This window comes from Gymnogyps californianus, chromosome 4 (assembly GCF_018139145.2).
Source record: "Gymnogyps californianus isolate 813 chromosome 4, ASM1813914v2, whole genome shotgun sequence".
Classification (NCBI taxonomy): Eukaryota; Metazoa; Chordata; class Aves; order Accipitriformes; family Cathartidae; genus Gymnogyps; species Gymnogyps californianus.
The window spans coordinates 65,325,252-65,345,689 of NC_059474.1; the positions used below are offsets into that span (position 1 = coordinate 65,325,252).

The window sequence follows — 20,438 nt, forward strand, 5'->3', positions numbered from 1 at the left end:
GATTTTCAGGATTTTCCTACTCTTGCCTTCATGTCTACTTTCCTCCTCCTACTTTAGTACCTGCTAGTTTTGTCTTGCCTGAAAGTAGATCATATATTTGCTGCTGAGACTTGTATGTTTTTATGGGTTCTGGCATACAGATGCCTTGATCCTAATGAAAATTTGAGATCCAGTTGTGGTGTTGGTGTTTCATAGACAGGTTTTCTCCCTGTGATGCTACTGCGATCTCTGGCTTCCCAGCTGGATGCCAGCCTGGATTATTACACGTTGTTTTGTTGTATCAGCACAGTTCTGTTCTCCCAGTTCTATCCACCCTGGGTGATTTTGCTCAAGGTTGAAAAGATAAAGCGTCAGAAGTAGGGTAAAGAAATATTGGATGCTTATGCTCTCACCTAAAGCTCAGAGCCCTAGTGAGTGAGGCCGTTTGTCAGTAGCTTCTTGTTTTATAACTTCTTTATGTTGTGACACAATTATCTCAGCTTCAGGCCAGTTCTTTATTTGCTTTACACTGACACTTCTTCAGTGTCTCTAGTGATATGATGTGAACTAGCATCAGAGGAGGTATGATCAAGGGTATTTACGCAGTTGAGTGTGAATGTGTTTTCTGCATGAAGAAATTAGAAGTTACATACATGTGTGATCACTTACAGGGCACTGAAGGGAATCTGGTATGAATTCAATATACAAAGACATGCACTACGTAAAACATGAACGCAAATCTGTTTTGCCCTGGGCATACAGTCTTACAGACCTCTGTGCTATAGAAAGGTATTCTCATTCCTGATGTACAATTGGAGGATCTCAGCACTCTAGTGATTCATTTGATATATCCAATGTACAGAGGAATATGAGTATTGATCTAGGCCATTAAAACATATTATACTTCTATTATTTTATAAGCGGTAACTGCATACAAGGACAACATAATAAATTGTAAAATGTATTCCAGTTCATAAAATTCACCAGTCTATTGCTCTGCCCAGGGTGACTATTAACAGTTACAGTCACTCCTGTGGAAAGCTGAGGAGCTGTGTATGACTAGTAATGCATATATAATACAAAGTGTGTGTTCTCAGTAGACCCTCGCAGCGAATTCAGTGAGGAACCAAATTTCCCCAATTCCCTTCCCTTCCTTTTTTTACTTTCCATTATTAAACTCTGTCTTGAATATGGTATGTTATGACTAATGACATTTCAGTCATTGATTATTATAGCAATATAATGTATCTAGCCAATAGGATTTCATAGTGTATATATCTGCAGTGTGAGAGTGTAATTACTGCTGGCTTTCCAGAAATCACTGGCAATATGACTAATGTTAAAAGCTTTTTTTGTATCTTTCTTTCTCCTTCTTGTTTTAATAAAAAACCTCTGTGGAATGTGAGGCTCTGATAATGACTCACTGGGCAATGAGGCAGCAATCTCAGACACTGTAACGTGATGCAGAAAAGGTCATACACTTGCTTTCATAACAGGATTATTCATTCATTCATTAAAAATTAAACACATGTGGGAGCATGTGATGCATTCAACTTGGCAAGTATTGGTGAATACTTTCTTGTAGTTTCTTAAGTCCTGATCTTAAGTTTGTGTGAGATGAATTTACTCCAAATTAAGTCCCATGTTATTTAGTGGGATTTACACCTGAAGTTAGTTAATTGTTCCTATTGAAGGCAAGTGCCGTAAGGAGGCACATAGTGTTTCAGAATCATGGCTGTATCTTAATGGGGTGATGGTTGCATTTTCTTTGTTTTTAAGTCTTTGTAATGAGCTTATATTGAAAAGAAAAACATGAAGTTTGTATTATTTATCTCTTTTTACCTAGAAGTTGCTGGTTTTTTAATTATACTGTTAAAAGTTTGGGGTTTTTTTTGAAGTGGAGTCATGCAGAAAAGTCAATGTGCTCCAAAGTCTTGTGACATAGCTACCTGTTTCAGCCTGATAGCATTACTGCAGGGTTTTTTTCATTGATGTCCCATGCTAGAATGCAGCTAGGAAAGGACTGGTTAATCAGAGCTGAATGTGGTACTATGGAATTAAGTTAAAACAGCTGTAATAGGGTACACAGGGAGGCCTGTCTAGTCTAGTGTATGGCTCCCTTGGCAAGTATCAGATGCCTGTGAAAGAATCGAAAAATAGGGTGAGCATATATGGCAGACTGTGACTCAGGGTTGTCTTGAGTCAGAGGTGGTATTTTTGAGGTTAATAGCCTTCAGCAGACTCCTTCTTAGGTGAATTTGCCTAATCATACTAAGAATTACGTTGACTTCTGACATCCACAGCAACGTGAGGCAGGAAGTTTCACAGTCTGATGAAACAGTCTGTGAAGAATTGTTTCCTATTGCTGATTCTGAATCTGTTGTTTGATAACTTAATTTGATGCCACATGCTTCTTTTATTTTAAAAAAACAGGGAAGAGTGTTTTCCTTTTCACTTTTCAGTATGCCACTCCAGCATATCTCCACTCAGACAGCTCTTTTCAAGGCTAAAAAAAATTCTCAGTCTGTGCAGTTTCATGTAAGGAATCTGTATGTGCTTTGGACCCTTCTTACCACCCTTTTCTGTAACTTTTGTAGTTGTAAGATGTTAAGATGAGAACCAGAACTACATGTAATATTCATAAAGTGGTTGTGCCATGAATTTATACAGTGACATAATTAGTCTTTCCATTTCTATAACTTTCCTAATAATTGTCAAATTAGGACTTCTTTTTTTCCTCCCCATAATAATAACTGTCTCCCATTCCCACATTGTTTAGAATGTTATTGACCTGATTTTTATTTTTGTTGATGTAGGAATATACAAGTGACATGATAAACTTTGAGGTAATGGCATCAATTACTGTAAAATTTTGCAGATGTAACCAAGTCATATTTGAGGCCATAACGTTGACGAGCATCAGAAAGAGTTTAAATCAATGTTCTAACTGATTTCTGTTGTTCACGAGCTGGGTAGCAGCTCAGGTTAGGTTTATAATCCAAATGTAGATAGAGCTGCGTTGTACTTGCACATCAGCAGACATACAAGATTTCTATGTTTACTCTTCTTTAGTTGCAGGTATTTATGAGCCGCCATTTCTTGTATTATTGTGGTGAACCTACTCTGGATGTGAAGATTGCCTTTTGTCAGGTGTGTGTTCCTTACAGGTAAAACAAGGTACAGTATATACTTCATTTTTGCAGTTCATGCCATAATAAAAGAAAAAAATAGAAGTGAATTTCAGTAGCTTACTGCAAGTAACTGGTTATAAGAATGAAAGTAAATATAAAAAATAGAAGAATGCCTCATAAAAATTACTTTTCTATTTATTTTGAAGTTTATTTTGTAGTTTGCTTTTAATGAGTTTTAATTTTGTTTTGCTAAAATGTCAGTTAATGTTCTGAGAATTTTTTTCGGTAAAAATAATAGCAGAGTTTCAAACAGAAAAAATGTTGGCTGTACTTCCAATAAACTTAATAATGAATCAACATAAATGTACGTACACAGATGCTTTCACAGAAATATGCGAATTAAAACTATTTTATTGTAGTCTCTGTTTTTGTGAGACAGAGCATTTTACATTGTAGCCCATGACTACAATTTTCTGTCCCTTAGTCTACCTTTACTGGAAGTGAAGGGAGGGTAATTAAAATTGTGGGGTTTGTCTTGTCTTCAGTTGAACACCATGTGCTATGCAGGTTCTGGAGTCATGAGACTGCACTATAGCCAATTCTGTATTTCTAAATTACCCTTGAAATTGTTTGGTCACAATGCTTGCTTGGAAATCTACAAGGCTGAAACTAACTTTGTGATATGAATTAAAAAGCATATTGATTTGTCCAGTTTTTGGTTCTCTTGGTTGGATTAAGTTAGTTAACATATATACATGAGTCAAAAATCCGTGTGCATGTTTTTCCGTCATGAATGAAAGATGACTTTTTTGCTCACTTCTTAACAGTGTTTTGTGTTTGAATTCCGTCTCTTCATAGTTTTTTTGGTGAGATGGGACACCAGTAATCTAAGTAGCTGGAGGGATATTAGGGACATTCTTCATTTTTTTGAGGGGTGAGAACAATGCTACATTCTTAGAAATGGAATTATGGTAAACACTGGTTTTTCCCCTTTATATTACTTACGGAGTCCAGGTAATTGAAAGTACAATTCTAAAAGAGAAAGGGCTATTACTTGTATGTAAGAATTTAACACAAAACAGTGACAGGTGTTGGGAGGTTTGTTTTGTGTTTTTTAACTCAGGTGTACTAAATATTTGTTCTGCTGAGAAGGCTGGCTCTGCACTTAGTAAATCATCAGCTCTAGGATGGATCTTGGCTATTCGGTTTGATAATCTGTGTAACTGTCTTCTCTGTCTTTTTTTATCTCTTGTTCTTCATGTGTGTATGTTTATCTAACTGGCTTAGATAAACACTGTTTTTTAGAGAAGAAAGGATTTTGTCAAACATAGTATTTTTGTAATTTTTTGACAGAGTTTGCTTGCAAAAGAAAAAAGTCAAAAAATTTTGCACAAATCTCAAAAAAGGATTTTTCCTCAGATTGTATGAAAAGGGCGTTATTGCTGAAAAAGTTACTTTCATTGTGCAGAATACAGTTTTTTGCATAGCTCTGCTTGCCAACTTTCCTCTCCCTTTTACTTAGACCAAAGCAGAGCTGTACAGAAACATTTCCATTTAACACATGCAGAGGAAAGGTACTCTTAATCACTTCCTTTTATGTTCAGTGCTCCTTTAGTCTTGGCATCAATCAGTGCGTGACCATGTATAGCCAATGCTTTCTGTCACTGCACTCCGGGTTCTTGATTTAGTGGAAACATGCCACTGTAATTATTCCTTTGCTGTTACCCTAACTTAATAAAAGGTGTTCAGAGGCACATACAGAACCAAACGTATTTACAATGTTTTTGTTAAAGTATATATGATGAAATCAGCAGCTTTTTGGATGAATTTTTGTCACTGAATGAAACTGATTCATGTTTAACACCTACAGCAGATACCCAAAGAGGAGTCATCCAATACATAAATACAAGAGATACTATCCTGACATTGTAGGAAACAGCATTCTATCCTTCAAGCACTTATTACACAAATACCTTTTCAAGGTCTTCAGATCTTCAGATTTATTCTCCTGAGGATAAAAGCTGGTTCAGGCTTCATGTTAATTTATTCTCTCCATAAAGATAGGCCCTGACTCAAATAACAGTTAAGCACATACTTAGCGTTAAGTACAAGAACAGTCTCTAAATTAAGTGTTTTGTTGCATTAAGACCTTAGCTGTCATGGATGCTGTTCATTTGTATTGCTTAGGGCGGGATGTGGCTTATATCTGTATCCTGGTAATACTTGGTCCAAACATCCAGATCTTTATTTAGAGACTATTACAGTCTCCAGGTAGTAATATTGTTTATTCCGTGCTTATTCATAATGCTAATGTGGAAATCAAATGCCCTGTGATTTACTAGTAATTCTTCTGCTTTAAGTGTAAAGTTCGTTTGTACCTTTGAGAAACTTCTATCTGCTGAATCAATAAATCTAAGAGGTTCAGGAACTACTGTTAACAAAAGATGATGATATGACAGCAGAATGGTTATCATCAGCAAGAGGTAGATACTGCCACTCAAATCGTGAGGTGTCTACAACTGACAAGGATCCCAGCAGTATCTAGACAAGAGACCACAAAAATGTAGTTTCCAGTGAACATAATTCAATTCAATAATTTTTTCATGTGGTTCAACAAATGCGAAAATTATTTCTACTATATAAGCATGCAACAGATATCAGAAAACTCAGTGTGGTATAGTTCGATCCTGCCCTGTTGACCTGTTAAGATGAGAGCCTCTAGTGATGGTGTACTAGAATATACAATTTTTCCAATGGACTACGGCAATTTTGTGACTCATATTTACCACGTAGAATAGAAGTTCGGCTCCCATTTGGAACATGTGCATCACTGCAGACTTTCTACAAAGTATAGAGTTGTGCTGAAGTGTCTTTTATAAAGGTACAATATTGAAGAGTACTCCAATGATTGTTAGTACTGTGGACAGATTTTTTTTGTAATAAATATTTTGTGGCGATTTCTCTCTCATGGCCTAAAAGGCATAGCTTTATGTGCTATGAAAGAAAGTGACATATACCTAATTATAGGCTGTTCCTCTTGACACAGAGCTTATGTCATTGAGTATACTAGTTTTATGTGATGAAATGGTAATTCAGCAGGAATAGGATCTTAAGGATTTCCAACTTAAGGAAAAAAGAAAAGCCCTTCCTGAGAAATACTCGGTAGCATAAGTGGGGTAAATATGCCTCCCCCCCCCCAACCCGCCCCGTTTGCAGTATAAAAATACCTAAGTCTGTACATTGCTAGCCAAATCATGTTCTGAAACAGCCATCTTTTTTAAGGCTGAGGAAAAGGACATCTCCTTTTCTATCATAATAGAAAGGTAGGACAAGAAGATTTCTTTTTTAGGCTTATAGAATTTCATTAGACTTTTATAAGGTTGATATCACCAACAAGTTTTATCTGTAGGACCCTACACATTCTTATTGAAGTACAGCATAATGCAGAGTAGTATATTCTGAGTAGAATAGGACATCAAAGTTTAAGTGCTTAATAATAGCTAACAATGTCTAAAGGATACTGACTGTTTCATCCATGTTTTCCTTCATTTAATTTTTCATTATTTTTTTAATCAACATCAAGATGTGTATAGCCTGTCAGAATTTTCAAGTTTTCTAAACTGTAGCTGCATAGGATACCTTTATTTAGAATGCAATTGTATGATTCTTTTTACTTGGAGTAGTAGTCCTGAATTTTCTTGTCTTTGAAAAACACATCTTTATTATTAGAATTTGTATGTCACAGTATTTCCATAGTGCTGCAACAATTAATCTTTTTAACAGAAAAGCAGGACATGGGATTACTGAGATGAGATATCAGGGACCTGGCCATGCATGTTAAGAAAACTTTTAATGTGAATCAGGAATGTAAATTCACATGCTAATTCTTTTGTACGGCATCATCACTAGTCTTTATTGCCCAGTTTAAACAATTTCATGTCCCAGATAGAGTATGTCAGTGTTTTTGCATACTGAAATTGGAATTGGTGCTGTATTGATGCCACTGAAAGAAAACCTTAGAATGAAATTTTAGTTTACATGTCGAGGGTATTTTTGCAAACTTGTACTCAAAGTACAAAAAAGTTTGGCCTTTAAAGAAGCCCAAAACAAAAATATTTTAAAAGCTTTAATTTCTCTCTAGACATCTTTTTTTCCTTGTATTCTGCTAACTTGCTTTATTTCCACAGTCATGCTTACCTGTCTTGAACAGAATGTGTATAGACTTCTGTCGTGGTTTAACCCCAGCCAGCAACTAAGCACCACACAGCTGCTCGCTCACTCCCTCCTGGTGAGATGGGGCAGAGAATCAGAAGAGTAAAAGTGAGAAAACTCATGGGTTGAGATAAAGACAGTTTAATAGGTAAAGCAAAAGCCATGCACGCACAAGCAAAGCAAAAAAAGCAATTCATTCACCACTTCCCATCGGCAGGCAGGCATTCAGCCATCTCCAGGAAAGCAGGGCTCCATCACATGTAATGGTTACTTGGGAAGACAAACACCATCACTCCGAATGTATGTCCCTCCCCTCCTCCTTCTTCTTCCCCCAGCTTTATCTGCTGGGCATGACGTCATATGATATGGAATATCCCTTTGGTTGGTTGGGGTCAGCTGTCCCAGCTGTGTCCCCTCCCAACTTCTTGTGCACCCCCAGCCTACTCGCTGGTGGGGTGGTGTGAGAAGCAGAAAAGGCCTTGACTCTGTGTAAGCACTGCTCAGCAATAACGAAAACATCCCTGTATTATCAACACTGTTTCCAGCACAAATCCAAAACATAGTCCACACTAGCTACTATGAAGAAAATTAACTCTGTCCCAGCCAAAACCAGCACAACTTCCTAGATGCAATATTGCATCAATGGCTGTTTAAAAATCACATGATTTTAAAAAACTTTTCATTTTACACACAGAAAAGACCAGCTTTATTAATTGCATTGCTCTCCATTGATTGGTTGATTCATCTGGTCTGTTTTTTAATTTTATCCTAACTTTGATAAACCACTTTAATTACAACTAATGCTTTAATCAGATTGGATGAAGTTACTACTTTGACCATTAAAGAAACTGTCTTGATGCAGAATGTCCTATAATTACGCCTTCTATCCAATGGGAGATTAATTGGTATTCATAAGCCATCAACGAGCAGTGACCTGTATCTTAGATTTCTAGGACTAAAATGATACTTCATAGTATCAAGAGCTGTCTATTTCTAACAAAAGGTGTGATTAAATTATTCAGCTCCTTATAGTCTTTACTTATAAAAGGGAGAATCTTTTCATTAGCTATTGTCTTCACAGCAAATACTGTAATATAATTATATTGAGAAATTTAATTTTTTGTATACTTAATCTGTACTGTTGTTACGTGCTGCTTCTTTACCCTTCTTTTTAAAGGAAACCATGATGTGCATTGGGGCATAGTATTTCGTATAGTCAGTCTTCTTGCTGCCCTGCTTGCGTACTAGAAGAAAGCTTCTTAAACAATACCCAGCATTTCAGAGTAATTCCAGTTTTCTGAGAAGTGTAAACCATTTGAAATATACTGTATTATCAATATATGCAATAAATAAAGAGGAGCTGTTAATCCCATCTTGGCTCTCCTATGCTCTTAACACACTGTGCTTCTATGTTCCCTTCACTACTGTTGATAAATTGAGAGTACTTTTCATTCCTTAGTGTTGCGATGTTTTGGCCAACTTTTAGTGATCCCATTTCTCTTTCCTAATCTTAATTGTATCTTGCTTCTTCCCATGTTATTGCTTCTTTTTCAAATCTAGGGCCTCAGAACAAACTGATTAATACAAACTGCAGTGTTTCCTCTCTTCTCGTTTCTCCTGCAAGTTAGATGTGGCTGCTGCCATTGCTTTCCTCTGTTTTGGACACAATTCCACAGTGTGTCTTTGCTAGCTTCCTATCTCTGGAGCTGTGCCTGAATGAGATGTTTCCAAACATCTTTACCGTAACTTTCTGACTGACTCTTAAATCTTTCTTTCCTGTATTTTTGGCTACATTTTCCATTTGGATCACTGATTAAGTTCCTGTCCATAAAGAAACCTTACTCTCAAAGAATCTTTTCTCTCAGTGTTTCTTGATCAGTCTTCTCATCCTTACCTTCTTTGGTACGATGACCAGGGTTGGATGTTACCTGTGTGTCAGTGTTGAATTCTTCAGGCATCGGGGGAATGAGGAATCATTTTGAACTAGTTGTTTTGTTGTGCAGATAGTCGCATATTGCTTGTCTTTTAGAAGTCTGGCCTGGAATGAAGCAGGCACCTTTGGGTCACAGTGACTTCTGAGCAACATGTTATACCACAGTTACAAATGAACTACAAAAATTTTATGCCTGTAAGAAAGAAGCAATTAAAAGTAGTTAAAGCTCAGTGAACATGTGGAGGACAAGTGAAGAATATGTAAATAGTGCTTTGCTTTGTGTTTTGAGTAGATACCGATGAAAAGGAAACAGAAGGCAGTCCTGCTGCTTCTTGTGTAATCAGAACTAGGTAAGAGCCAGTTCTGAAGATGCTGGGTTTTTGGTATCTCAGTTAGAAGAGGTTAAACAAGGACAGTGTGTTTAAACAAAAAAAACCCCAAAAATCCCAACCAGCACTTAAATATTGTACTACATCTAATAAGATGTTTTAATACGAGTGTTTTAATAGGATGTTTTAAAATAGAGTGAACAAAGCAAATATAGTAAAAAGATCAATGATTAATTGATCAAGGTTGAGTTGTTTGCAAGGGTCAGTTGGCTACTTAAAAGGCTGACTTCATAAAGGAGGGTAGATTGTGTCTGGGGGCTAGGACAAGACTGCTGGAGAGAGATTAAAAGAAGGCAGAGAATTCACCTGTTAAAAATCCCACTCAAAACGCACTAAAATCAGGAAGACTGGGTGACTAATACAATCCTTACAGGATGGGAATGAGATGGAAGAATGGGGAACTGTGGTGTGATACAGCTGATAAGATAAAAATCTGTAATACTACACCCAAACACACACACACATACACACACACACGCATGCACATATACATACACACGATGAAAAACCTATTTTTTTCAGGAGATTTGATCACTATCTATGGACTTTTGAGTTCGGGGAGAGCCAGAATAAGTGACAAGTCTGGCTTTATGGTGAGAAAAATAGATAATATTTCTGCCATAAATGTGGCATATACAGAATACACAATGAAAAATAATTTAGTAGGCCTTTCTATGCAAAGATGCTTTGTGTTTCTCAAGTGGCAGCTTCTGTGGCCATCCAAATTTACACAGCAAAACTTGTCACCGTTAAATCCAAAGCAGAGGGTTCAGTAAATGTCTGTTCATCCCAGAATTCTGGCACTTGAATCTTCTGAGAAAATTACAGCTGTACAAGTGGGAGGATAGCCATTAAATTAATAGCATTGTTGACTTAGCAGATGCACACAGGTGAGCAGGGCTTGCCTGTATGTACATTTTCAGAGCTGGCAAGAAGACTCTGAGGATTTTACCACGCTTCAGAATTTCAATTTGTATAATCTCAGCGTCTGACTTTTAAGGTTAAATTGTACCTTTAAGATATTATCCTTTCGGATCCTGAGGGAATCGAAGGCATCCACCTCTGAAATGTGCTGTCCTCCATACCAGTCCCTTTGTCTGAGATGGGGTGGAGACGTGGGGGCCCCTGGGGAGCCATTGTGATTGCTAGCTCAGAACATCCTCTCTTTTGCATCCTGCTTATCTCTGGGTGCTGTGCCAACTGCAAATTAGGAGTCAGCCTTTCAGTCTTCCTTCTAATTCTTTTCCTCGCCTGCATTCATGTGGAGTCATTTAATTGTTTTCAGTAGCCTTGAATCATAGCACCCTTAAAAGTTGATGTGTTCCTGTAGGTATTTCTGTGTGCAGACAGGGAAGGATACTAATATTGAGGTAAAGCTTCCCCTCAGCTGATGCCTGCTAACAGACTGTGACAGCACTCCCTGTCTTGGAAATGCAAAGGAGAGCAATTTAGCTTAAACTGCCATTAGCATGGTTTGTATTTATAAAAGCTAAGATGTATGAGATATACTGCACTGTAAGAAAGTGTGATATTTTAGGCTCATCAGTAATAGGAGGAATGGTGTTCAGAAACAAAGGTCTGTCAGTGAAATTTAATAAATATAGTTCTTTTATGGGGTACAAATGGACAAATAAAATGGGCTATCAGGAAACAATTCACCTCATAATACAGAAAATAACATCATTTTGTTTCTGTTGTGCTTTTTAACCCTCTCTTTTGCTCTCTATGCTGTGAAATAAAAAAAGGAAAAGAATACAACTCGTAGCTGTGTGTGAGGCAGTAAGTTATTTGAGTTTCACCGAATTTTCAAGTAATTGTTCTTTGAAAGAAAAATACATGTTCTCTAAGCATTTAGTAATGGTAAGAGTATCTTTTTCCTTCATCTCAAATGCTTGAGTCTTGACAGTTCATTTTCTTTCCTCCTCCCCCGTTGTTGGGATATTAAGCAAACATCATTGCAGATATGGCTATGTGTTTAAGTGACCCAACAAGGATAGCTATGTTTTCAGGTCTGAAAAACTTTTACTTCTCTTACTCTTAAATTTCCCAGTATGGAGGAAAGAGAATGGCATTGGGGGTAGGGTGGGTGGGTGCGTGTGTGGGGGGGTGTGTGTTAGAAGTTTTCAATTAGATACCAGAAAGAGAAAATAATGGTGCGTGCATTCTTGTACACGTGAAATGAAAGTTAAGTTCCAGTCAGTGTTGAAGCAATGTAATTCCATTGTCCAAATATTTATGGAAACCAAGAACAAATGGCACTCCAATGCATACTTTGTCTCCGCGGAATAATCTTTCACGTTACACAGAGGTCTGAGAAACTAGATGTATTTTGTTCAAAGCGAAAAGGATGGAGAAATTTGTGGTTTTTTTCACACCTGCAATGTTTACTATTACTTTGGGGCCCCAGTATTGTAGCTTGCCCAAGTTCATTTGAAGTTCACCTGAAAATTTATTAACTCAGTGAAATTCACTTTTCTATATGAGACCTATGCATCTTTGCATATGATATCCTAAGAGTAAACCTGATTGCCATGTGTATGTATACCCTCCCTTTCCCCAGCTAATTCTTAATGAAGTGCTAGTTCCTAGTTTCTTAAGATGTCAGTATCAATCAAATTTGAAAGAAGTTTTTGTTTTAGGTGTGTATACAGAAGGGTGTATACTGGAAATTCCCAGCCATGTGTTACTTTCTGCTGTCAGATAATCAAAGCTTTGACTTAAGCTGCCAGTACAGAACTTGTAAGCGTTATGCAATAGAACCTGAATCTGAAATAGTGTAGACGGGGGATGGGGAAAGGGGATATTAACTGCTATACCAACGCCAAGGCTTCTAGAAGGGGTTTGAGTGAGCACTGAGAATGTAACAGAACGAGACCAAAATGTGGTGTGTAGGTTTCTTTAAGATCAGCAATGTGGATTTGAAGACTTTGAGAAGAACCTTTTAATCAGGGTTTGAAACTAAAACTAACATTGGCATGCTCTATTAAGATTATGAATTTCCTTGCTAATGGGAAAAGCTTTTTTAGCTTAATTTGAGAGTGACACAAAACTGCCATTTCCTTGTCCTCATTTAGGAAGTGGCTATTGTATCAACTTGGAGATGGTTCATGATTTGATTACGTGTCATCTTGGTTTGGGGATCTGATCAAATGTAATTAATCCAATAACACTGTTAATTCATTGATTTAGGGATTTGATTTAAATTATGATCATGACAAGGATAGTTATATCATTCATCTCCTGGTTCTTATAAAAGTAAGCAGTACTTTGGGCTTAAGCAGTAGGCTTACAGTGTTTTAATTTCGCTTATTTGGGCTTTGGTAAAAATCAGCAAAATATAGAGAGTAGGTTTTTTGTATTTTTTTAGCAGTGTGGGTTTAAAGGGAGGAGGCAAACTAGTAGATGACCTGGAGACTGTTTGACCTGTCCACAAAGCTGAAGTGTTTCTCACTCAGAGGAGGCATTCTGCTTGGAGTGAACTTCAAACTAAATCAGCCTGTCTTGAATTTTGTAAGTAATTCTTGGTGTTGATATTTTCTATCGAAGCTCCTTATGGCTCACAGATTTTTAAGTAGACAGACTTGGAGAAAAATATTAATCTAAAAAGAAAAAAGAATTCCATGAAAAATAAAACAGTCTTTACCTTTCCTACTCACACACAGTTAGGAGTGGATTGTCATAGGAACAGTGTGTTACGCAGAGGAGAGCTGCTCATCAGGACCCTTATGTGTTCTGACCAGGTCTTGCTGGTTGTGGTCTTCTGCATCCCATTGATCAACATCACTTTAATGGCTGTTGAAATGACTGAAGCGATTGCGTATATTAATTATCCATATAACTGAGGTACTACAGAGTGGTTCTTCTGAGCTGTTTTAATTGATTTTTAAGACATTCCTGGATTTAAAATAACCACCTGCTGGAACTGCAGTAGTTCAGAAATCCCACTGTAGGCAGCGTGGGATTCCTGAGGCCAGCAGTTCACAGGGTCAGACTAACTTAAAAGCAAGTAATTTTGGTGTGCACAGGATTCTAAATGTAGAGTGACAAAGTATCTTTTCCCATGTAGCTCCATACCACATGATGAACTGTTGGGTAGCTCAGGAGTGAGGATGCAAACAAGTTGTGGCAGGCCTGGCTCACCCAAGCCTTAACAGAGTTATCTGGCTTGTTTAAAAAAGTCGCTGTATCTGTACTTCCAGAGGAGCTGGCTATGAGTCAGGCTCACTAAGGAATGCAATTTTTATGCTGACACTTTATGTAACATTGGTTTCAGAGTAACGGGTGTTAATACTGAATATCATCTGCATTGTTCTGATAATGACATCAGAAAAAACCACGCTGCAAATGTGTTTGTCTAGCCAGAGGGAGCTGTGATTATTTCCTGTCTATCAGGAGCATATTATTAAAATAAAGCCTCTCAATTCCAGGTCTGATATGAATAGCTGAGCTAGCCAAATTTATGCATCTCTCTTCACGTAATGGAAGGAGTTTTAAGACTAAGGCTACACAGTGCGAATCAGATGCAGTCTGTCTTTCTTCAGATGAGAAAAATTCAAACCTCTTTCAGAATCATTTCACTCTCTGTAAGCTTGAATTTAGCACTGTATCAGTGTCCATAAATCTCTCACTTTCTGCATTTAAAAAAAAAAAAAAAGCCTTGCCCTGTGTCTGATTAACAAGTAAATGTAATGTTTCTAATTGCTCTTCTGAAATGAGATTTTCTGTTTGAATGAACAGCTACGTTTTTATTAAAATGTTTTGAAGTCTCTAAATGAGGTGGTTAGGATTAACCAATGCTGTCCAGTGACAATAGGCCTTCCAGTGAGATAATGGACAGAAAAAGAATATTAATCGTCCTAAGGCAAACCTGAGAATCCAAGTTCTCAGCAAAGTCAGTTATCTGTTTTTAATGGCCAGCTTCATGGAACACTGGAATGATGTCCTTTTAAATTGGAAAAATAATATTCTCCAAATTTACTTTACATTTTTCCCTGCTCCATCAAAATTCATCTTAGTAGTCCATAGTCACATAACACAGTTGATTATTCAGATTTTTTGGGGAAAGCAATTTATAATAGAGCAAATAAGAAAATTTAGAAGCTGCGTTTGCAAGCACTGAAAATAAATGCACAGGCAGAGAGAGGAATGTTTGGGTTTTGCTGCTTCTTGTAGAAAGCATTTGGAAAAGTCTTGACTTCCATAAGTGGATTGTCAACTACTTGAGGACAGATCTGTTGTAATATCTTGAACTTTTGCATCCTGTGCTTAGCATCATGTAGTATAAAATCCTAAATTACAAACACTAAATTCTGATTTTTATCTCAAATTACTATATACTTTGCACCATAGTCTTCAGGCAACTGAGCTCACTAGTAGTCATAAAACGGTTACGATGTAACTTTTTGCATAGTAATTCTACAAATTTGGGTGAAGTTACGGCTCTGCAGTGCTAGCTTCAGTGCAAGCATAAAAAGTTTACAGTAACTTGTCTTTGTGTCATGAAAATTAGCCTCTGCTTAGGACTAATGCATTTGTCAGGTCACGAGAGCAACTCTTCTATCCTTAGGAACCCAGAACTTGGGAAGATCTCCTGAGCTACTGAATAATCTCCATGATACTGAGCCATGTCAGGTCACAGTTCATCTCATAAACTGCTCTGTTTCTTTTGCAACTCCTGTTGAAAGGTTCTCAAGGCCTTTATCATGTGCTCAGGGAAAGTTTTAGCGCTCATGTGAATAGACTTATTTGCTCTATCAGACCAATGATGAAGAGCCTAATTCCTATGTCTCTTGTCCCACTTCTACACTGATGGAAGTCTTCTCATTTTAAAATAAGGTATTTATTGCAATACAAATGAGGACAGAATCAGCATGAATGCATAAGCCAGTAGTCATAAAGCAGCAGTAACAGCAAGCAGAGACCAGTAGTTGAGAGTAACTGTGTCACAACCATCAGCTGGAGAATTCACAAGCTTTCTTTCATCAGTGGCTTTTTATGGTTACTTCCTGGGTGAAAGAGGGTTTGGTACAGTCTTTGAGAGCATTTGAGGATTCATGTAGATCTATGATAATAAGCCTAAAATGACAAGAATTTATATTGCAAAATTAGACTGACTGTGTTTTGTCAGTATTCTGATGTTTTACCAGCCTTGGTTTCTGTGTTTTTTCCGCTCCCTCCCCCCTTCCCTTCTTCCATACAACAGGGATTTGGGAAACAAGTGGATGTGTCGTATATTGCCAAACATTACAACATGAGCAAAAGCAAAGTTGACAACCAGTTCTACAGCGTGGAAGTAGGTGACTCGACCTTCACAGTTCTCAAACGCTACCAGAACTTGAAACCTATTGGCTCTGGGGCTCAGGGAATAGTTTGGTAAGTATCAGCACTTTCTCTTATGCTTTTAAATGGGATTTGCCTTTTGCATTTCTTCACAGTTTGCTAGCCACAGACATTGTCTAAAATTGCAAAAATAACAGTCAGGCAGCAGACATCCTGAGGCAGAAGGAGCCTAGTGGTTCCCTAATAACTTCTCCTGCTGGTGAGAATGATAGCACTAGGTTTGTTTCTCCACATAGCAAAATGTAACTAGCAAGAAAGCGGGAGAAAGATCTTATCATAATTGACAACTGTGGCACTACTTCCAGAGGCAGTGCAAATAATATCCCAAGTAAACCCTGCAATTTTAGTCTTTGTACAGTAAAAGTCACTGAGAGCAATATAGAAGCTTGTCACATCCCATAGCATTCTCAAGTATTCAGAATGGAAGCCTTTCGAATCGAGGTAACTGCTAATGTTTCCTTTATTTCTTAAAAGAGATGTTGCAATGTTGTGAATAATGCGAACGAAAGACACAAATTCAGTAGCTCTCCTAAATAATACAAAAGGCTTATGGAATTCAAAATTATTATGTTCAAAAGTTGCAATATCCTGGTTGGCTTTTGCCTCTGCATTTTTAGAGATGGCTCTTAAATTTCAGTGGCTTGTATTTAAATGTCTCTTGTGCAGACATTTGTAATCTGTTTAATTACGAGGCATTAGGGTAACTAACACGATATTTTATCTATAACTTGATCAGAGATAAAGTCTAATTCCGTCTGTCATCTTTATCACTGCTCTTTTCTGACTTTGATGTAGTGTTACCTTACAGTTGGAGGCACTGGTGAAGGAACAGGTTCCTTTAACCTAGGGGCAAGTGGGCTTCCATGGATCATTGGCATTGGCACCATAATTGACAGTGTAACAGCAATTAGCAACACATCCGTAGGTCTCAGTCTGTCACTTCCAGTGTTTAGTATACTTTGAGGCCACACAAGTCCAAAGATTGATCTAAATGATCAAGTACTTTATTTCGTATCTTAAACACAAAAGGGCCAAAGGTTAGTTTAAAATCAGCTTTGGGAAAGAAACATACTTTCTGTTGAGTACTATTAATGTTCATTTTGCACTGTTTGTCCACTTCCATATACAGCAACAGATGTTTTTTCTTCCTACTTACTTTCCTTTATTTGTTTTAGAGGAAAATCAGATTTTATTGAACCTCTCTGCAACTGAATTGCTGTAATGATCAATTATGAGCAGCAAAAAACACATAGAAGTTAAGCTAAATAAAATCAATAACATCCTGTGAATTTGTCTTTCATACTAAGAGTTGACAGGCAAAAATTAAGAATGCCTTAAAGAAAATCAAATCAGAAAACAAGTAAGTTCAAATGAAAGTTAACACAAATCCCCTGAAATGGCTGAGCAGCAGGGAGAGGCCATAAAAGGCCTTTTATAGTTTGATGATACAGATACAGAAGTATTACGTGATAGATGGGGAAGATAATGAGCATTTTTGCTTAGTATGTGTTACATTGTAATCTACCTGTCACGAGGCATAATTTAGCAGAAATACATTAACAAACTATGAGCAAAGCATGAAGAATCAATGGCGAAGTGATAAATTAATGAAAAAAATTGTGAGATAAATATTTATAGTTTAGCTAAGGGAAGACAATACATGATAAAAAAATCTTCAGTTGTGTAAGTTTCTACTTGCGTAATAATAATTATATAGTAATAATAATAAGTTTACGTAGTAAACTTAAATAGCGTAAGTTTCTACAGTAGAAACTTACGCTATTTAGAAACTATAGGTATTTTGATGGATATAGGGTTACATCCAGAAAAAGCAGATGAAGGGGAAAAATATACTGAAAACCTGCCTATTTGTGGAGTGCTGCTGGCTCTGGTGAGGGAGGTATTTTGCCCTGCTCATCTTGTTCTTTTGCAAAGAATAGCCATGAGGAGTGCCTCTATGAAAACAGCAGGAAAAACCTAGGTCATAGTTTCTTTTAGATCCAGTGGCTCTGTTTATACTTAATGACTTGTTTGAGAAGCGTAACAGATCTGGCATGCAATTCTGTCTCTTAGTGCCAGAATTAGCAGAAGTGTAGGAGCTGAATGAGTGATTTCTGATTGTTCCCTCTACCAAGGGCAGACACAGGTAGGATAGCTCAGAGGAGTCTAGGCTCAGGCTTCTCATAGCATGCACTATTTCTGGATTTTCCTTCCAGATAATCGTAGGTAAAAAGACACTACCTGTTGTCTGGCTGGAGTGACGGGCTACCCAGCTACCAGAGACAGCTTTAGTGCATAGTGACATCTGGTTTTATGGAGTGATAAAGGTAGAGTATTATTGGTAAATGCTAACTACCCTTTCAGGACTGAGCTGCTGCCAGCAGTTGCAGCCAGTGGCCTGCTTCTTGACTAGTCTAAATTTTTGCAGCTTGGCAAGTGGAGTCCATGCTGTCTTCCCCATGCTGGAAGAGCTGAGCTGCTGATGACTTTTCTGCTTTGTCTTGTACTTGGCCACACAACTGTAATTCCCACATCTTGAGAAAAAGGAGCCTATTTAATAATAGATTTTTCAATAACATGACATCAAATTTCTCAGTATCAATCAGGTGCAAGATATTCCATACCAAGGACTACCTCAGCACTAACTTCAGGACTAAAATCCACTTGCTAGCAACGGCTTCCCTCTGAACTTGGATGTCGGACCCCACGTGCCCAGCACGCTGGCTGCCTTAGCACCTTGCCAGATATACTTGGACAGGCAAACTGTCTGCAGCCCAAGAGGTAATTGTAGAGGCAGAGGGAGATGGAGGAGAGACATGACGTTTTTCAGGCTGCTCTGCAAGCTGGTGTTGCAGGGTTCCTAGGCAAAGCCACAGAGTACTGAAACCTTTCTTATACAACTCTATAAATAGGTGTCAACATAAGCAGGAGAATTTCAGTGGAAATAATTCATGTCATGGAACAGAAGCAGGCATGGGAAGCAGGGAATGTGGTTATGAAAGAAGTTGGGACTTGATTTCACTTGATTATTCTGAAAATTACATCAAAGACAAAATCATTTTCTTGATATGGAAGCATTAAAGTAAAGATATTAAGGTCTTCAGGGGATGATAATTTATTAAATTATGTGAAAAAGAGAAAGCCATATGGTGTGAGTGTTAGTTATAATTGTCATTGTGCCCATGTGAAATAATTATAAACTCAGTGAGAAAGTGGTACTGGCTGTAGACATAGTGCATTCAATATCTTCGGAAATTAATTGTGGGAGCTTTCAATGGGATTTGTGTTAACTATGTTCACAAAATTATTTTTGCCAGTGGGAAGAAAGAAAAAGCTGCTTGGAATCTCTTAAGCGGGGAAGTTCCTCTTCATTCTGCAAAAACTACTCTTAATGCAAGTGTAGGCTCTTTCCTCACTGTATATCACTCTGACATCTGTAAGAAAGACTATATAGGGTATGTTTGCATAAAATTATCATGTTGTTATAGGCGTGATGACAATGAGACATAGCTGAAACAGAGCTTGTAGTTTATTAGACCAAGCTGTAGTTGTAAAAACTACACAGGCTTTTAACCGCACAAGTTGATCTTCAAGTCTGTGATAGAAACAGAAAATGTCAAAGGTAAAATGAGTTGAGAACAGTTTTCTGAGTTTAATTAGATACGTGCCACTTAAACCACTGAGAGAAGAGGTAGTTGATACCCCTCTGCAATGTTAGAAGGGAGTTGACAACTACCTTATTTTACAAAAGGGAGAGAGAGAGACAGGTCGCTTCCAGCCTGCAGGTATAGATGGTTTAGATGAGGGTGGAGGGAGAGGAATTCTCACGTTCCATAAAATCAACAGAAATATGCTGATGTTGGAGTGGGTGTTTCTTTGTGTTTTAAATGAGTGCTTTTTGCCTGGAAGCAAGGCAATTGATGTGTAGGTTTTCTGCTGTGGTTTGCAAGCTATCATTTTTTATATTGCCTGTGATATTTTTGATACTGTCTGTGATGTCTAGAAAAATGATGATGTACAGGAATATTTCAAAAGCAATTTGAAGGGGCTGTGATAGTTTTTGAATTTATGATGGAAGCAAGGGTGAAGTCCAGTTTTCCATGGCAGGTAGCGAAGACATCACTTACAGGCTTGAGGATACAAGTAATTAAAATCTTAGAAGCAGCTTATGAAGACATTTGGCCTGGTTTATGACCACATTGGTGCCTATACCTGTGTGCATTATCAGGAGCAAGTGTTAGCTTTGAAGACAAAGTTGTCTGGGTGAGTATCAAATAGATGAGTCTGATGATGTCTTTCAGCTGAAATCCTGAATGTTTGTCTTGCTCCTTTCTGAAGAGTGAAGACAGGTTTTCATGCTGTATGATGTTGGGATGTGGTCTAATGACGTGTCAGCCGGACCAGGGGAGTGTTAGCTGGGAAGTGCTTTATGCTATCTAGTTTATGCAAGAGTTT

General features: G+C 37.6%; 1 protein-coding gene across 3 annotated transcripts in view; it reads left to right on the forward strand.

Moving 5' to 3' along the window:
• The first annotated feature begins 3,057 nt into the window (after window positions 1–3,057).
• MAPK10 (mitogen-activated protein kinase 10) overlaps window positions 3,058–20,438 on the forward strand; it is an 87,523-nt gene continuing 70,142 nt past the window's right edge. Inside the window, exons 1-2 of one of the 3 annotated variants that reach the window (XM_050895336.1) lie at window positions 3,058–3,129; window positions 15,847–16,016. In XM_050895336.1, coding sequence (XP_050751293.1) covers window positions 3,064–3,129; window positions 15,847–16,016 — 236 coding nt within the window. In that variant the 5' untranslated portion in view covers window positions 3,058–3,063. Of the gene's footprint in view, window positions 3,134–15,790; window positions 16,017–20,438 lie in introns of all 3 variants that reach the window. The other 2 variants (XM_050895337.1, XM_050895338.1) reach the window with 2 other exon arrangements.